The sequence below is a fragment of the Phodopus roborovskii genome, unplaced genomic scaffold (genome assembly GCF_943737965.1).
Source record: "Phodopus roborovskii unplaced genomic scaffold, PHOROB, whole genome shotgun sequence".
Taxonomy (NCBI): domain Eukaryota; kingdom Metazoa; phylum Chordata; class Mammalia; order Rodentia; family Cricetidae; genus Phodopus; species Phodopus roborovskii.
The window spans coordinates 1,332,965-1,351,529 of NW_026126443.1; the positions used below are offsets into that span (position 1 = coordinate 1,332,965).

An 18,565-nucleotide genomic window follows, 5' to 3' on the forward strand; every position below is an offset into this window, starting at 1 on the left:
ACATGTCAAAACATTAACAGCAGGCCAAAGAATTTTTGTACTTTCCTATCTGCTCATCTGACAGTTTCTTCACCTGATTCAACAGGTATACCAATAAAATTAAAGCATGAAAACATAATTTTAAAATTATACTAGAATTTTCCAAACTACCTGTAAGTTCTAGCTTAAATATCACATAGGAGTAAAAATACTAAACAAACTACTAGCATTTTAGAACAATTGTTAAATACAAGAATTTATAATTCTACTCTGGCTAGCTCTAATGAAGCCTAAAACAAACCACAAACGTGTACTAACAGTCCACTGTCTTTAGAGTAGCATTGTTTTTACTTTGGTAGACCTATAGTGTTCATAAAAGAAAGCTATTGGGAAACTCAGTAATACCATCTGACTTTTCAAATTTGTAGCTTAATGAATACTTAAAAGAACCTTAGAATTCTTGCTACAACACTAAAATGATTCATGAAACAACACAGAGAAAGCTGCCGAAGCTTATTCAAGCCTGCAGGAATTTGAATGAATCTACATTAGTTCTATAATCCAATTCTCCTTCACTCTTATTTAGGGAGAAGAGAAACAGAGGGAAAAGATTAAAGTTGAAAAATCAATAAACATTACCTCTTTTTCAGATGTTCTGCTTCCCCTTTCTCTAGAGTAAGCAGAAAATAAAGAAGGCTGTAGCAACAAGAAGCCAGGAATGGTAGGAGAGATTCACTAACTACACACGTATGATCCATGAGTTTACACATCACTCCAAAAATACAGCCAGCTGTACTGTCAGGAATTACAGTCAACCCAACCTGAATGGAGAAAAGAGAGATTAATTACCTCTTCACAAAAGTCCCTTCCCCTAAATGAAGCAAGTCCTGTTAACTTGGAGGTGGGGAGGGGCAGTCAGGGTACTTCAGACTAGCATTCAAGGAACTCAGATACTTGCAGCACTTTGAGACTCATTTTTTCTCTGAGAATTTAACTCCCAAATAAAATGGCTTTGCATGAAGAAATAACTTTTGTATGTATGGTGCGGAGAAGTAAAACCATGGCTCAGGAATTCACATATGCAAGCAGGCATTCTACCATAGAGCTACAGCCCGAGAAACATCACTAATATAATTCATGTACTGCCCTTTTATGGAGAAAGCATCCACAAATTTCAAACATTGCAATTCCTATCACTGGTCAGAAATAAGATTATTTAAAGGAATGTTTCATATATTTCATCCAAAGAAAATCACGATACTAACAATCCCACAGTTTTTTTTAAAGACCATTCAAACTAGAGACTGTTGAGTGGTCCCACCTTCTAATCCAGATAATTAATACAGACTACTTTTTACATTTAATCTTCTTCTGACCTTAGCCATTTAGACACAAATAAGGAAACTGCATCTATAGGAATCAGTAAGAAATATTATATTAATATTCAACTGCTTACTGGAAAGAAATCTAGAGGTTCATTATGTTATGCCCATTCATCTACACCACAGGGGCACACTCTCAGTAAGGATGAATACACGGTGTTAACTGTACAAACAGAGATGGGGAAACTCCTGAGTAAACCACTAGGAACGTCCTCCAAAGGGCAATCTGAAAATGGGAACCAATAGTGTCTGGGATGTTTACCCTTTCCCAATACAGATGCAGGCACAGGAAAGCAAACCTCTGGGACTGCTGATAGAGAAGAAGAAAAAAACAAAAAATAGAGCATCTTGGCCATGAAGAACAAGGGCTGGAAGCCTGACAGCAAGGAAAGAAGGGCACTTGGAATTAAGAGTGCATTCTCTTCCAATTCATGAAACTTCATTGTAAAGGTGGGGGAAAGGCTACAAACATAACTGTAAGATTAACCAAAGTGAATCCTCAGACCACATTTTAAGAGGCCTTCCTTGTAAGTAAAACATATTCTAAAAATCCCAAAGTCAAAATGTAATGGCCAGAAGAAGTTAAAAGTCCCAGTGAAGGCATACCAATGTGAAGTTAATGCCAATGGCTGGAAGACAAGTCAGTCTCAAAAAGCTGAGCCCTCTGCTTCCAAAGACAAAGCCTTGGGATATACCTACTTTGAATCACAAACCATCTGTCTACCAGATCCCAAACACATGCATGGACAGTAAGTCAGAGCAATTGGGAGTGGATTTGAGGTCCTTCATTTCACCAATATAGAAAAACAAGTCCTTAGGAAAAGACTGCACCCCACCTTCCACTCACTCCCCAATGCCATCCCCAGTCACATACTTAATTAGTAACAGCCAGCAAAAGCCCTTACCACACTGTGCCATGAGAGGCCAAGTAAACCATGTTTTACTTAAAAAACAAAACAAAAAACCCCACAAAACTAAGGATATTTACCAAATGCTTACTGATGGCACTTTGCATGATATCAAAGCTCTGGCTTCGGGCAGGAATAACCAATAAACTGTGACAAACTGCCTGTTAGAAAAGCAGAAAATTAGTAATTGCATTATGGCATTTAAAATTTAAAACAAAAAGTAAAACTTTTTTTTTCTGGTTTTTTGTTTGTTTTTTTCAAGACAAGGTTTCTCTATAGCTTTCGAAACTGTCCTGGAACTCATTCTGTAGACCAGGCTGGCTCGAACTCACAGACACACACCTGCCTCTGTCTCCTGAGTGCTAGGACTAAAGATGTGCACCACCACCACCTGATTAAACACATTTTTTAAACCAACTTCACAAATTAACAGCAAACAGGTAACAAAAGCTTGATTTTGAAGATGTAAATGTTAAGATCAAACAATGAGTCCTCACATAGGCTTACTTTCCAACATTACATCTACTAAGTACCTACAGAAACTTCCACACCTTTCAAATTCCTAAGAAAGATGGAGACTGTATTTTTATCAATTGACCCAAAGGGCATCGCCAAAGGATTGACAAAAGCCTTCTGGTCACTTGGTAGAAAACACACCAATAAGACTGAATATCCTTTCTCTGAAACGCTTGAGGCAATGTTTTTCATGTTAGGAATTTTCCAAATTTTAGACTTTTAAAAACTTTACCAGTTAAGCATCCATAATCTCAAAGTCTGAAATCCTCAGTACTCCAAACCCCGAAACTTGCTGAGAATGTTATGTTGGGATTTACTGACAAATTTCTGAAGCCAAATTTTGGTTTTCCATTGTGAATTAGGGCTAGTGATGGCGCTTCTTAAAACTAATAGTGGCCTGCCATTCCACAAAGGTAAAAGGAGAAATAAAGAAAAGAGGAAGTCAAGCCCTTCATAGACACTAGTCTCCAGATGAACCCCAGAATCTGAGGGGGTGCATTACCAATGTGAAATATGTATAAAACTGGGGGGGGGGGCATGACTAGTGGGAGGATTCTCTCTCCAAGAAGAGACTGGTAAAAACTATCAATCAACACAGGGTGGGGATTAGGAGGGAAGATATCCTTCTGGGTTTTGAGTTATATGTGATTTTTTGTTTGTATATGCTAAGAATGGCGCCTAGAACCTCAATGGCAATGATTTATAACCTTTTGAGAATAAAAAATCAAAATCACTAATTCCCTATAAAATTTCTTACAGGCTGACATTATCCAAAGGTTTGTTTTTTTTTTAAACATATGGATCCCAGAATCCTTTCCCGCCCTCCCTCTTTTGCTCCCCCACCCCATAAAATGCATCCCGAACACCCTTGCCCCCCCCCACTTCACTGTAGGGTGACCCCACCCAGGAGGGGGTCATCTAAATTTGTCAAGTCATCTGAAGTAGGAACTAGGACTTCTCTCCTGTCTCTATGTTAAGGGAGTGTCCCTCCATGGGGGATGTGCCCCGCAAGGTTTTTAATGGATTTTTTTTTTTACTTATTTTATTTATTTGTTTTTATTTTATATGTCGATCCCAGTTCCCTCTCCCTCCCTCTTAGCCTCTCTCCTCCCTCACATGCACCCTGACCACCCTCCCCTCCCATCCCCCTACCCCAATTCTACATGTAGGGCAATGCCATCCAGGTGGAGTCATGTCAATCTGTCAAGTCATTTGAAGTAGAGACTAGGACTACTCTCCTGTTTCTAGGTTAAGGGAGTATCCCTCCATTGGGGATGTGTCCACAAGGTCCTTTTGTGCACCAGGAATACATCCTGGTTCCGCTGTTTGAGGTCCCTTAGACTGCTCAGTCCTTCTGGCTGAGACCCATTATCAGGAGTCAATCCCATGCTCGATTCCCAGCTATCAGTCTGGGGGCCCGTTAGCTCCTCCTTGTTCAGGTGTGCTGTCTCTGTTTCTGCAACCTGGTCTTGTCCTCTCCCTCTGCATCTGGATTCTAGTTCAGCTCAGTGTTTATGTATGGGTGTTTGCTTCTCTTTCCAACAGGTACTAGATGAGGGCTTCATTATGGTGGATAAGTTAGTTGTTGATCTCACTATCCGGGAAGGGCATTTATAGTAGCCTTTCCATGGTTGCTCAAATTGTTAGTTGGCGGCAGTCTTGTAGGTCTCTAGACCTTTCTTGAGGTTGTTTTCTCTTCAAACCAATAATGGCTCCCTTTTATGTTCCTTCTCTCCCTCTCTCCCTCCCTCTCTCTGTCTCCCTCTCTCTCTCTCCTTTCCCTGTCTTCTATTCCTACCCTGACTCAATCTTCCTGGTCACACGTGTTTTCCTCTCCTCCCCTTCTCTTTCTCCTACTTCTCTCTCCACTCACTGCCCCCCCCCACTTCCCATATGCTCTGGGGGACTTGTCCCTTCCCCCTTCTGTGAGGGACCTTATATGAATCTCTTACAATCCTCCTTGTATCCTAGTTCCTCTGGTGGTGTGAATTATAGGTTGGTGATCCTTTGCTCTAGGTCTAAAATCCATATATGAGCGGGTACATACCATGTTCCTCTTTTTGTGACTGGGTTACCTCATTCAGGATGGTTTCTTCAAGTGCCATCCACTTGCCTGCGAATTTCAAGATTCCATTATTTTTTTTCTGCAGAGTAGTATTCCATTGTGTAGATGTGCCACATCTTCATTATCCATTGTTCAATCGAGGGGCATTTAGGTTGCTTCCAGGTTCTTGCTATTACAAATAATGCTGCTATGAACATAGTTGTGCACATGTCTTTGTTGCATGGATGTGGATCATTTGGGTATATGCCTAAGAGGGGGATTGCCAGGTCCGGTGGTAAACTAATTCCCATTTTCCTGAGGAACCGCCATACTGATCTCCAAAATGGCTGTATGAGTTTGCACTCCCACCAGCAGTGGAGGAGTGTTCCCCTTTCTCCACATCCTCTCCAACATAAGCTGTCATTGGTGTTTCTGAATTTAGCCATTCTGGCAGGAGTAAGATGGTATCTCAAAGTTGTTTTGATTTGCATTTCCCTAATAGCTAAGGATGCTGAGCACTTTCTTAAGTGTCTTTCAGCCTTTTTGATTTCCTCTATTGAGAATTCTTTCTTCAGTTCTGTACCCCATTTTTTAATAGGGTTATTTGGTGTTTTGCTGACTAGTTTCTTGAGTTCTTTGTATATTTTGGAGATCAGCCCTTTGTCAGATGTAGGACTGGTAAAAATCTTTTTCCAGTCTATGGGCTGCAGTTTGGTCTTGTCCACTGTGTCCTTTGCCTTACAGAAGCTTCTAAGTTTGGGACTTGTTGATCTCAGTGTCTGTGCTCCTTGAATTATGTTCAGGAAGCGGTCTCCTATACCAATTTGTTCAAGGGTACCTCCTACTTTCTCTTCTAAGAGGTTCAGTGTGGCTGGATTGATGTTGAGGTCTTTGATCCATTTGAACTTGAGTTTTGTACTTGGCGATAGACATGGGTCTATCTGCAGTCTTCTACACACCATCATCCAGTTGTGCCAGCACCATTTGTTGAAGATGCTTTCCTCCCATCCCCCACCCCCATTGTATTCTTTTAGCTGTTTTGTCAAAAATCGGGTATTCATAGGTGTGTGGGTTAATATCAGGATTTTCGATTCGATTCCATTGGTCTACCTCTGTCTATTTTTGTGCCAATACCAGGCTTTTTTCAGAACTATAGCTCTGTAGTAGAGATGGTGCTGCCTCCTGAAGTTTTTTATTGTACAGGGTTGTTTTGGCTATCCTGGGTCTTTTGTTTTTCCATATAACGTTGATTATTATCCTTTGAAGGTCAGTGAAGAATTGTGCTAGGGATTGCATTGAATCTGTTGATTGCTTTTGGCAAGATTGCCATTTTTACTATATTTATCCTACCTATCCAAGAACATGGGAGATCTTTCCATTTTCTGGTATCTTCCTTAATTTCTTTAAAGCCACAAAATTCTTATTATATAGGTCTTTCACTAAAATCAGTAGCCCTACTTTATTCAGACGACAAAGAGGCTGAGAAAGAAATCAGAGAAACATCACCCTTTATATTAGCCACAAACAACAAACAAGTAATGGATTTTTTCTTTAACTGACAGGAAAAACCCTCATATTTTCAATACCATCTACTTTAAAAGAGTGGTGAATCTTGTTATTAACCAAAGGTAACTCTTATTCTGAAAAACACCCTACAGGAATCAAGAACCTCACTTTATCTCTTCCCTTCAAAACAATTTGTTTTAAAATACTAAAAGTAGTTCCTTTCCTGTGTACGCTCTGGCAGGAAAGCTGGTGGAGGAAAAAACAGTTCAGCCATGAATACAGACAGACTGCCTGACCCCTAAAGCCAGAGTCCAAACAAGGTTTGGCAAACTGAAGAAACAACCAAGTAAATATATGAAGTATATATAAATGAGCCAAGTTACTCACTGTCAGAAAAGGCAGGTACAACAAAGGAAACAGAAAGAACACTAGCACTAACCCTGTGGTGTGTAACACTTAATTCTGCCTCCTTACAACAAGAGAAACTCAACAGTAATGAAACACTCTACACTGGAGCTTCTGTTCTCCATTGATTTCTATAAGGAGCACTGGTTTGCCACTGACTACAAATGGAAGCGGAGGCTATATTCGACTGAGAAAAGGAACACCAGAACTCTCCCAAGAATCTGACCCACAGAGCTGCATAAGCTACCACAGCCATGGCATTTTGAGCTTTCCAGAAAATTTACAAGTCAATACACGAGCAATAAAACAAGGCTGATGGCCTAAATTGGGCTTAGAATTTGAAGATATGGGGGCCAAGATTAAAATGATTTTAAGTATAGCAAAAGACTGCATCTAGTTATTATAAAGGTTAAATATTAAAATATATGGCAAAGTTAAAACAGGCTTTGAAGTTTTATGTCTATATTTTTGTTTTGTTTTAAGAATTTTGTGATTGTTTCCCACATGTATGGTTCATTGGAGGCAGTGAATCTGCTCCACAGAAGGAAGTTGATTTTCTAATAACTGGAAATTAACAGTAAAAATTTTTAAGTTCATTTAGTCACAGATTCACCTGTGTTAATATCTCAGAGAATAAGAAAAAGCAATTTGGTATATCAATTTTCTTATTCAAACCCACAGGCCTTTCTGTTCTAAAAGGTTCAACAGAATCTTACTAAACAATGTTCTAAACCAGTAGTACCATCTTCCATTTATTACTAAGCTTTGGCAACAGCAAAGGTAACAAGACAAAGAACCAAGTCTCAACACCCAGAGAAATGAAGAATTGGAATGTGGATATGAACATGAACTCAACATTGAAATGAGCTCTACAGAAAATGGTATGTCTCTCCTTAAGAATGAAAGAGAATATAGTAGCTCTGACAGGAAATCCAACTGACAATACAAATACAAACTGACACCTGAAAAGAGTTTAGGAGAAAGAAAGAAACACTTGGGGGATGGGGGAGGGAAGTAACAAGAAATAGATAAAACCATTAAAGGAGGACCAAATGAGAGGTTTCAATTTCCTTCCTCAATGAGATGCCAGAAAAGTCATCGAACTAGCACTCAACCAAATAGATGAACCAAGTTACTCAGTGGAGTATGTGTTCCTTTGTCATCAGACACAAGCAGTCACTCCATTTACCACAATGTGACACTGTCACTTCCAACAACAGAGTAACAAGGAACACACTGGCAAGCTGAAGTAGAAAACTGAACAATAGAGGAAATGAATGTTTTCAACTATTAGGCAATATACAAAAAACTGTGATAATTGAAAGAAAAAAAACAAAAGAGTCTTGGTTTGCTGAAGACATTCTATAGATTGGGTGCAGGGATAGGTAACTCAAACACAGTATACAGCTTTCTTACAGAGGAGTGACAAAATAGGACTTTTAGAAAGCTATGGAACTAGATTTCCAAGCCAAGCTTTCCAGAGTTGCCGCTGGATACTAAGCACCATGTGCATGTGTGTATGTGCACACACAAAGGCCAGGCAGAATGGAAGCAAGAGCTACAGAAGCAACAAATGGCCAGATCAGAGAGATGGCTCGGTTCTAACTTGCTAGAATGCAAAGTTTTCACAAAACAGTCTCAAAAGACAGAAATGAACCAGTGAGGCTTAACTGGCCATAAAACAAAAGCTGGCTGTGTTTCTGTAAAAAGCCAGATAGTGACTACTTTTAAGACTTGCAGGCCACATACAGACTCTGTTTTGTTTTAAAGACTCTTAAAAGGGACAGGCTAAATGGTACATGCTTTCTATCCCAGAGGCAGAGGCAAACAGATCTCCGAGTTAGATGCCAGCCTGGTCTACAGAGAGAGCATCAAAGAACAGACAGGAATACAAAGAGAAACCTGGTGGGGGGTGAGAGGGCTATTAAAAGAATGTAAACTCCAAACCTTAGGTCAAGAACAGTACAAAAACCTAGGCCAACTAGGACTAAATAAGAAGCTGTAGGTTACTGGTGCCATTTTAACAAAGAATATACCCTATAATGGCTCTATACCAACTAATGTAGAAACCCAGATGACCCTCTTCAAAAAGCCAAGCAACTTGGAAGGAAGATTTACCTACCAGTCAAGAATAGAAGATGCCCAGCATAGCTATTCAAAACCATGTCAGGAAGCATAAAGGATATGACACATAACCTGGCCCTTAACAATCCACAGAGAGACCAGAATTAAAAAGAATCTCCAAATAACTTACAAGTATGTTCACAAAGTCAAAGAAAAGTGAAAATAAACAGACTATAGTTAAAACAATTCTCAACATAAAAACATTAGGTCAATTTCAAAATGCATTATTAGGGTACAGAAGCAAATAATACTATGAAAAAGATTAAAGAATCACAGGACACAAATATTTTTTGGGGGAGGGGGAATGAGTGAGTGATCACTAGGAAAATAGCCCTGAAAAGTCTAATCCGAGATGCAGAAGGCACTAAAACTTTTGGAAGGAAAAAATGGTTGCCAGATTTTCCTTAACAATATAAGCTATAACCTATAAACAATCATCAAACATCAAGCCAAGAAAAACAAACATTATCAAAGCATAAGATAAATCTACTAAAAATAGTGATTTAAAAAAATAAAGGGAAGAGGGGGGCTGGAGACATGGTTCAGGGGTTAGTTGTAACCAAAATACCCATAAACATACAAAATAATTTTTAAAAGATTATTTGGAATGTAGAAAAGGAGAGCAGTAGACATACAACAATACAGAAAAAAAAAAGGCATATAATTACCTTTTTAACCACTGTGCCAAAGGAAAAATAAAGAAGCTAAAAATATGATAAATAATAAGTCAGGCAAGGAATTTTACTACAGTAAATGTTAAGAGTGGGGAGGCCAGAGAAAGGACTCAATGGCTAAGAGAATTGGCCACACTTCCCGAGAACTAGGGTTAAATTCTCAGCACCTGCATAGTGGCTCACAACTGTCGATAACTCCAGATCCAGGGGAATCTGACATCCTCTTCTGGCATCCACAGACACCACCTATCCAAGTGGTATATGGACAGACAATACAAGCAAAGCACCCACAATTATAAAATAGCTAAAAACACAATACTGCATAGCAATAAAAAAAAAAAATGAACTATTCAACATAAGCAAATTACCAACAACATGCAAAACTAAACAGTAGCTGGGAGATAGATATAATTGGTTACAGTAAAACTAAAAAGAAACAGCCAGGTGGTGGAAGCAAACAGATCTTTGTGAGTTCAAGGCCAGCATGGTCTACAGAGTGAGTTCCAGGACAGCCAGGACTATTACACAGAGAAACCCTGTCACAAAAAACCAAAACCCTATCACAGAAAAAAAAAAAAAGAAACTTAACAAGATATAAGAAAAAAATTTAGAATATTATGCTACTATAAAAGGAAAAGATACATAACATATAAAAATCCCAGCATTGTTAATCTTTTTAAATAAATATGTTGCATCATTATTTTCAGTGTTTATCCATGAAAAATAAATACATTCTTTGACAGTTGGGTCCAATGTGGCTCAATGATACAGTGTGCTTAACTGGTTGAAGACCCTGGGTTGCAACCAACTCAGCTACTCAACAACAGCGAAAAAAAACTTTTGCAGCTATTCATCATCTTAAAACTGACAAATTAAAACAACAATATTAAAACAGTTTACTGGACTTTTGAAAAAAGGGACCCTTCATTGAGAAAGCTCTTTCTGACCAGATTTGTGTTCCTTTTGGTATCTTTCCCTGTTAATTGTTGCTACAAAATTCTACTTTTTTAGGGGTCAGGAAGATTGGTCACAAAGACACTAAGTGAAAAATATAAATAAGGTCCAGACCAATATATAGTGTTATTTTTATAGAAAGAGAAAACCAAAAGGCACACATGGGGAAGGGGGATGGAGGTGGCTGGCTAGAAGGAATGAAGACTCTTCTCCATGCACCATCTGTCCTTCTGAATTTTATTTTGTGAACACTATTCCCAAACAGATTCAGCGAAAACCTCATTTCCACCTGACAGATAACACTAACCCAACGTAACTAAGGAATCCTAATCTACTATTAACTTATTCATACGAATTAGAAAAATAAAAATTGTATACATAAGATACCAAAATTATGTGTACTTCAAGTACATTCACATGAAGATGGAGTTAAAATACAATGAAGTTTATTGAAAAGGAAATTGGGAGTCTTTGCTTAAAAACTTCAAAAACTAAAATCATAACTCCAATTTTCCACAATTTATACAGCAACCTTAAAACTTAGTCCATGGCTGTGCCAAATGATCATCTCAGAAATAGGTGATCACACTTTCATGAAAGCTGCACTGTGGCTTTACAAAGATGGTATGTTCTTCCTTCTTCCCCCCATTTCCCAGAAACTAGAGATGTGCATGAAACATCATTTAATTCAAAGCCTCCTGAAAACAAAGCCAAAAAGTTTGAATTGTCTAATTCACCAAACTAGACATTACCAAACCTATGCCTAGAATCCTAGCCTACTAATCTCCATAAATAAAATACTTTACCCATCAAAATCATCCTTAAAATGACAATTACCACTAATAATTATTAGCAAACCCAGTTCTTAAATATAGTTTTTAGGTCTTAGAAACCACAAACCAAGAGGGGTTTCTTAGCTCTTGTCATCTTTTATGAAGCAAATCTCAGCTGTTAAATATTAGATTAGTTGCCCTACTACTTTTCACTATTTCATTATTCCTTTTTACTTTTTAAACCCAGTATTTATGCAGAAATAAATAAAACACATTACCAGACACTGTGAGTCACAGAGGTTAAAGGTCACAGGTATAACCTATGACCTTAGTCTTCTGACCAGTGTCAAAAAATATCAAGAGAGAAGTAATTTAAATATTTACAAAAAGCATAGCTCCAACCTGTTAGAGAAGAACATGAACAGAATTCAGCATAGAGTGAAGTGAAAACAGCAGTTTAATAAAACCAGCTGATACTAACAACAAAACAGAAAAGTTGGCTTGCAACTTGAAATTATGGATGGCCTTAGTAAAGAATGCTGATAGATCAAGGCCTAAAAATTGCATGTTAAAGAAAATAAAAAAGTGAGTGTTCCATCCAAACACCTCTTAGATCATTAAAGTTATCAGCCAGCAGAGAACAGTCTTCCAAGACACAAGAACCATTCTCTACTCTGTTGTGTCTAAGCATGTCACACACCACACTCAGTACACAGCAAGCACTGGTGACTCGAGCAGGACTACAGAAATGAACAGATTCTTTTTGGATGTGCTTTTACCTACCTCTGTTATATCCCAATGGTGTAAAAACTGATCCAAGTCTGTAAGGTAGAGAAGCACAGGGGAAAGTGATGTCTGGATGACATGAGGGACTCCTCGAAGGTTTTGAAGCCAGGCCAACTCCTCTTTTGAAAACCCTAGTGTGGGTGACAAACAGAGCCGGCTGAGAAATAAATCACACAGCAGTAATACACAACACTCATAACAGCTCTTCTCTGTTATTCTGTTGTATTTCTGCATCTTACAGTGTATTAAGAAATTTAATCTTAGAAAGAGAAACCATAAAATTCACATTAACTACACATGCAAAGGATGTGATCTGACCCAATCCACAACACAGAGAAAAAAAAATCTGAACAGTTCTACTGGGACCTTTAGTACTTTTGAATTTAAAAAAAAAAAAAAAAAAAAAAAAGAGGGGAAAGGGCATAGTTGTTCCAATTAACAATAGGTTTTAACAAAAAAAAAAAAAAAAAAAAATGAGTAGAGCATGGTGTCACATGCCTTTTAATCTCAGCACTCTGGAGGCAGGGGATCTCTGAGTTCAAGGTTCACAGTGAAGCAGTCTCAAAAAAGATAAAAGCAAATGCACAAAAAGGAAGGAGCAACAATATGCTCCATTCCAAATACACTAAACATTGTATATTGTTATATAATAGCACTTCAAATGTTTTTTTCAATTACTTATTGGTGCTAAGTCTTATCTGGGGAGAAAAACAGGAAATGGGGAGGTGGGTTCATCCCCAAACTCTGGGAACATAGATTGCCTTACCTAACATAATTCTGATGTCCTTCTTGGCTCTATAGCACTTGGTCCAACCCACACATAAAACCCACCAATGACCCTCCTGACCAATAGCTCTCAGAATGATCAGACTGCCACAGACACTGCCCAATAAGCTAAGTGGTTTCATGTTCAGCCCACCATAGTCTAAAGAGGCTAGTGAGACAGTCACATAGCAATGTGTTCTCTTTTAACTTGGCATGTTAACGTGGCTACCTGTAAGTGTGGAAAATAAGAAGCTGAGATAGTCCACATCAGTCATTAAGTAGTCATTAACCGAATGGTTCCATCCAGAGAAGGACGATCTACAAGAAACAAAACAACTATTACTAATTTGTCGTTTTTTTTTTTTTTTTTTTAAGAGTTGGAATGGGGTGGGGAGAGGGCTAGAGTGATAGATAGCTCAGCAGTTAAAAGCACTGGACCTGAATTCAATTCCTAGCACCCACATGGCAGCTCACAGCTGTCTGTAATTCCAGTTTCTGAGGCTCCAACACCCTCATATAGCTAAACATGCAGGCAAAACACAAATGCACATAAAATTAGACATAAATAAACCATTAAAGAAAAGTGAGGGGACTCTAGAGACTAAACTCAGGACCTCCAAATACCCTAACACTGAATCATAATCCCAATTATGCACTTTTTTTTTTTTTAATTGAAAACTAATCTAGGCTGGCAGGATTATTCAGTGTAAAAGCACCTGCCACCAATCAAAACGGCATGAGTTCAATCCCTGGACCCATATGGTAGCAGAAAACTGATTTCTGTAGATTGTCTTTTGACCTTCACATTCTCTCTCTCTCTCTCTCTCTCTCTCTCTCACACACACACACACACACACACACACACACACACACACACACACACACACCTTAAATAAATAAGATTTAGTATTTTAAAAAAACATATCCAATTTCAATTTGGGTAAAATCCATAGTATCATAGTATATATACTGTTTTACCTTTATTTATTAGGAATCCAGTATTGCAATAATGAAAGTTAGAGGTGTAAATATTTATAGTTACGTTTCATTAAAAAAAAAAAAAGTATAACTGGCCCACATATGATATACCAAATTTAAAGCACATTTCAAAATTAGACCCAAAGAGCCAAGGAAGTTTCTATTTCAATGATAGGTTCCACAACCACACAACCATGTACTTTGGTTTTGTTTTTGTTTTTGTTTTTGGTTTTTCGAGACAGGATTTCTCTGTAGCTTTGCAGACCAGGATGGCCTTGAACACACAGAGATCTGTCTGCCCCTGCCTCCAGAGTGATGGGATTCAAGGTGTGTGCCACCACCAGCCAGCTTTTTAATTTTTATATAAAAAGTCTCACCAGCCAGGCGGTAATGGTACACACCTTGAATCCCAACACTCAGGAGGCAGAGAGGTTAAGTGGATCTATGTGACTTTGAGGGCAGCCTGGTTTAGAGAATAAGTACCAGGAAAGATCCAACGTTATACAGAAAAACCCTGTCCACTCTAAATCTACACAGAGAAACCCTGTCTCAAAAACCAAAACCAAAGTCTTGCTCTTATCAAGTAAGTTTAATGAAATGTCAGCTTCACAGCTTACTAACATCTTAATTGAGGTTTAAAAAGTTTATCATCAAGGCTATGATATACTATATTCTGGTGTATGCTCACAAAAGCATAGTAGAGAAGAAGATTTCAAAGAAAGTCTAAATTAACTGGGCAGGTGGCACAAACCTGTAAACCCTGTACTTTCAAAGTAGAGACAGGAAGATCAGGAGTTCTAGGTCACCCTTAGCTACACGGTAAGTTTGAGACCAGCCTGGGTTACATGAGACCCTATCTCAAAAGACCAAAACAAAATATAAAGAGACAAAAGCTAATTGTAAGGCAGCTTTAAATGAGAAATACTTGGTTCCTACTGTAGGACAAGTTACTAGCTATTCTATGAAGAGCCCTCAAAGCATGGCTTCCTTAGGGAAAATGTGAATGACACACAGAGATGCAACAAAGACACAATGATCAGACCTAAGATATAGTTTATCTGACAAATGAGTAAAAGCCAGACTTTTTTAGGCTCTTCTAATTTACCTATATGCCTACAATGCCCCCCCCCATTTTTTTTAAACTACTGTTAGTGCATTTCAACAGGTATAGTGGTATATACCTTAAATATCAGCCCCTGCAATTTGGGGGAGGGTGGACAAACAAACAAAAAACCCTACATTTTTATTTATTAATATTCTTATAGGAGGAGGGACACTAAATAGCCAAGCATTCTTGTGTGTCATTCCAAGCAACATGCAAACATCCATGGAGGTGTATCACAGAAAGGACAGAAAGAGGGACAAAAGCGATGATAGAAAACATCCTTACACCCAGTAAATACAGGAAGCAACTGTGCCACCCAGTGGCTACAAGCAGGAAGTCCACTGCAGGTTTGACTTGGAACAAATGGCAAGCAGCATATTCAGAGTACTACTACAGGAGCCATATCACTAATTATACAAAAGGGAAAAGACAAACCAAGTTTGGTCGTGGAAAAAAGCACATGCACCCTCATGAAAATGCAAGAAAAAGTTTCTTAGTCCAATTTCTCTCTGTTCAACATTGTAGAGAAATTTTCTTATATTTAATAAAAAAAAAAGTTGTCCATAATTATATTGCCCAATCTAGCTATAAAAACCATGGGCAGAAATGCAAGTGAGAAAAGCCATAGGACATAACATTAGAACTTGACAGTAAACACAGTATCACTTTAGTTTTAGAGACAGCATGACATATTGCGTATCAATTATCCCAAATACTCTTACAATAATTTGCCACATGGCACACCTATTCAGAACGGAGGAGATGTTTTCTAACCACTGTTTTATACCACAGAATGGTAGTGGTGAGGGGTGGTTGTCAAATCCTAAGAAACTATAAATGAATGGTAAAAAGATACAGGCAATAATTCTAAGTACCCTTCTTAAAAGCTGAGAAAAAATGAACATAAACAATGTCTAGCTGATGGGGTTTTCACAGAGGGAATAATCTAATTCTAACAAAACAGGTGGGCATCTAACTACAAAACTTGAATTTAATAAAAAAAAAAATCTCTGGAAAAATAATCTGATAACAGCACCCAGCATATATGGGATTAAGAAGTAAGACTTTTATATTAGTATAGAACAGAACAAAAAAGCTGGTTGGTATATAATCATGGTTTAGCAAAAGAACTAAAGTACTTAAAAACATGTCTGAAGGAACCAAAGAGGCTAAAAGTGAACCGGGATGGAACCCAGGATCCAAGCATACACTCTACCACTGAGCTCCAGCCCCAGTCTCAACCTGCTTTTACTGGTTATGAACCCCACTGTCAGTACTGCAGACTAATCCAATTTTCCACCTACAAATCTCTGGAGGAAAGTAAGTTAAATAAAGCAAGCCTATTGAACCAATTCTTGACAAAAGCTAATAAACCTTAGGGAACCATAACTGATATTCATAAGCACCGAATGTAGTTTCCAGAGACTCAATTTCAGTAAATATTCAAAACCTAGTCTTAACTGAATCTTAGACACTGTGGCTAAGGTGCCCTCCAATGGAAACCTGTTAGTAAAAACACTTCTGGTTACAAATAAAATAGTAGCATTAAAAAGAAAAAAAAATCTCAAAGGCCTAACATTAATAAAGGTTTATACCAAAGTTCAGAATTTTTTTCTATTTCTAAGGAAGAAAAACATTGGAAACTAGTCAATGCTTCAAATTCCTAAAAATATAACCATCCTAACACACAAATATAAATAAATCTTGAATTTTAAAATATAAACAACAGTGTGAATAGCTCATGCTAGAAAAGTGAGGCAGGCAGACAGTTATGAAACACACTGCAGTTAACAACAGCCATATATGTTTATTAAAAAAAAAGCAACTGATGGCTGGGTATCATGCCTTTACTCCCAGCATTTAAGCAGCAGAGGCAGACGGATCTGAGTTTCAGGCCAGCCTGGTCTACAAAGAGTTAAAGGGCAGCAAAGGCTACAGAAAAACCCTACCTATCAAAAAAAAAAAAAAACAAAAACTAAACGAACAAACAAAAGAATCAACTGATGATTCAAACAGTAAATACTGTTTGATATTTTCAACACTAGCGATATGATTTTCTTCTTTTAAAGCTAGGCGTGGTAGCATATACAAACCTTCAATTTAAAACCCAGTGCTAGGAAGCAGAGGCAGGAGAATCTCTGTGAGTTCAAGGCCAGCCTGGTCTTTACACTGTGTTCTAGGGCATCAGAGCTATTTAGAGACACTGTCTCTAAAAAAATAAAAAATAAAAAAAGCCACTATGAAGGGCAAGGTATCCCAGTCCCTGCAAACACTAAACACCGGATGAAGAGGTGCTGCTTGGCAGAAGAGCACTTGCCTAGCATATGCATAAAAATGAATTAAAGGAAGTATCCTCACATGACCTACCCATTCCATCTCCAGGTAGACAGTCAAGAAAATTGAAAGCAAGGTCTCGAAGAGGTATTTGCACACTAATATTCATAAAGCATTATTCACAGTAGCCAAATAGCAGAGACAATCCAGGTGCTCATAAACAGATAAACTAAAAAAATAAATGCAGTATAGCAGTATACACCTGATGGACTATCACATGGTCTCAGTAAAGGAATAAAATTCTCATACACATTATAATATGGTGAACCTTGAGGCAAAATAAGCAGACACAAAGGGAAAAATGATCTCATTAATATGAGGCATCTAGGATAGCCTAAAGTAATAAAGGTTTAAAAAAAAAAAAAAGAGGTTACCATGAAGTAAAAGGAGGAGGGAAGTTTAATGCCCTAGACAAACATAACTGTTAAATGAGCACTGTGATTCACCTATAATTCCAGCACAAACAGAGGATCCCCAGAAGAAGAGATCTAGTTCTGAATTTAACTGAGACCCTGTAGTGATATCTTATTTGTAATCTAACAAATAAGCTTGCCTGAAGACTAGAGTGCAGAGCTAGCCACACTAGGTAGCCACACACACCCTAAACCATGCTGGTTAATGCTAGTTAGCCTTAGGCAGGTGGACCTCTGTGAGTTCAAGGCCACGTGAGAATGAATCAGTCTAAAAGAGAAACAGAGCTCACACCTTTGACCCAGCATTTGGGATGACACACCTCTACTACCAGCACTAGAGAGGAATATGAGACAGTAAGGAGCTCAGTGCAGTCTCTGGGTAGTCTGAAGTTTGGGGGATAGCAGTGCAATCTGAAGATGCAACCCTTTTAGTCTGAGGTAGAGGTAAGAGCTGGTGGCTGACTTTAACCCTAATTAATATCTGTCTCTGGGTTTTTTATTATTTGTGCTACAAGACCCTACCTCAATAAAAAGGTGGAAGAGCAATCGAAGTTGATTCCCAACACCAACCCTTAGACCTGCATGCAATCAGATATCCTTCACACACACACACATACACACATACACTACCCAGCCACATGCTCTTACTCAGATCTAAGCTCCACAAAAAAAGGCCCACATCACAATACATAACCACTCAGGCTTTTAAGTACACGATTCTTAACTACATGCTTTTAACTACTTAACTATAACCTCTATTCCAAACTATGGATATATGTCACAAAGTAGGAAACTTGAATCAGCCTTGTATCAACAAACTGTAGCAAATGATGGTATTTGCAAAATTCTAACTGTTCCATTAAAAGTAAATGAAGGCCTGGGCAGTGGGGTGCAGGTGAGTTCCAAAACAGCCAGGAAT

At 38.2% G+C, this 18,565-nt stretch overlaps 2 protein-coding genes across 2 annotated transcripts in view; both read right to left on the reverse strand.

Annotated features, from left to right (window-relative positions):
* The window catches only part of LOC127224676 (bile acid-CoA:amino acid N-acyltransferase), a 1,166,658-nt gene that overhangs the window by 274,403 nt on the left and 873,690 nt on the right, over nt 1-18,565 (reverse strand). The window lies entirely within an intron of this gene.
* Tex10 (testis expressed 10) overlaps nt 1-18,565 on the reverse strand; it is a 45,007-nt gene that overhangs the window by 5,929 nt on the left and 20,513 nt on the right. The window contains exons 10-13 of the mRNA XM_051187775.1: nt 13,046-13,134; nt 12,049-12,182; nt 2,350-2,430; nt 619-800 (exon numbers count right to left, since the gene is read on the reverse strand). Coding sequence (XP_051043732.1) covers nt 619-800; nt 2,350-2,430; nt 12,049-12,182; nt 13,046-13,134 — 486 coding nt within the window. The remainder of the gene's footprint in view (nt 1-618; nt 801-2,349; nt 2,431-12,048; nt 12,183-13,045; nt 13,135-18,565) is intronic.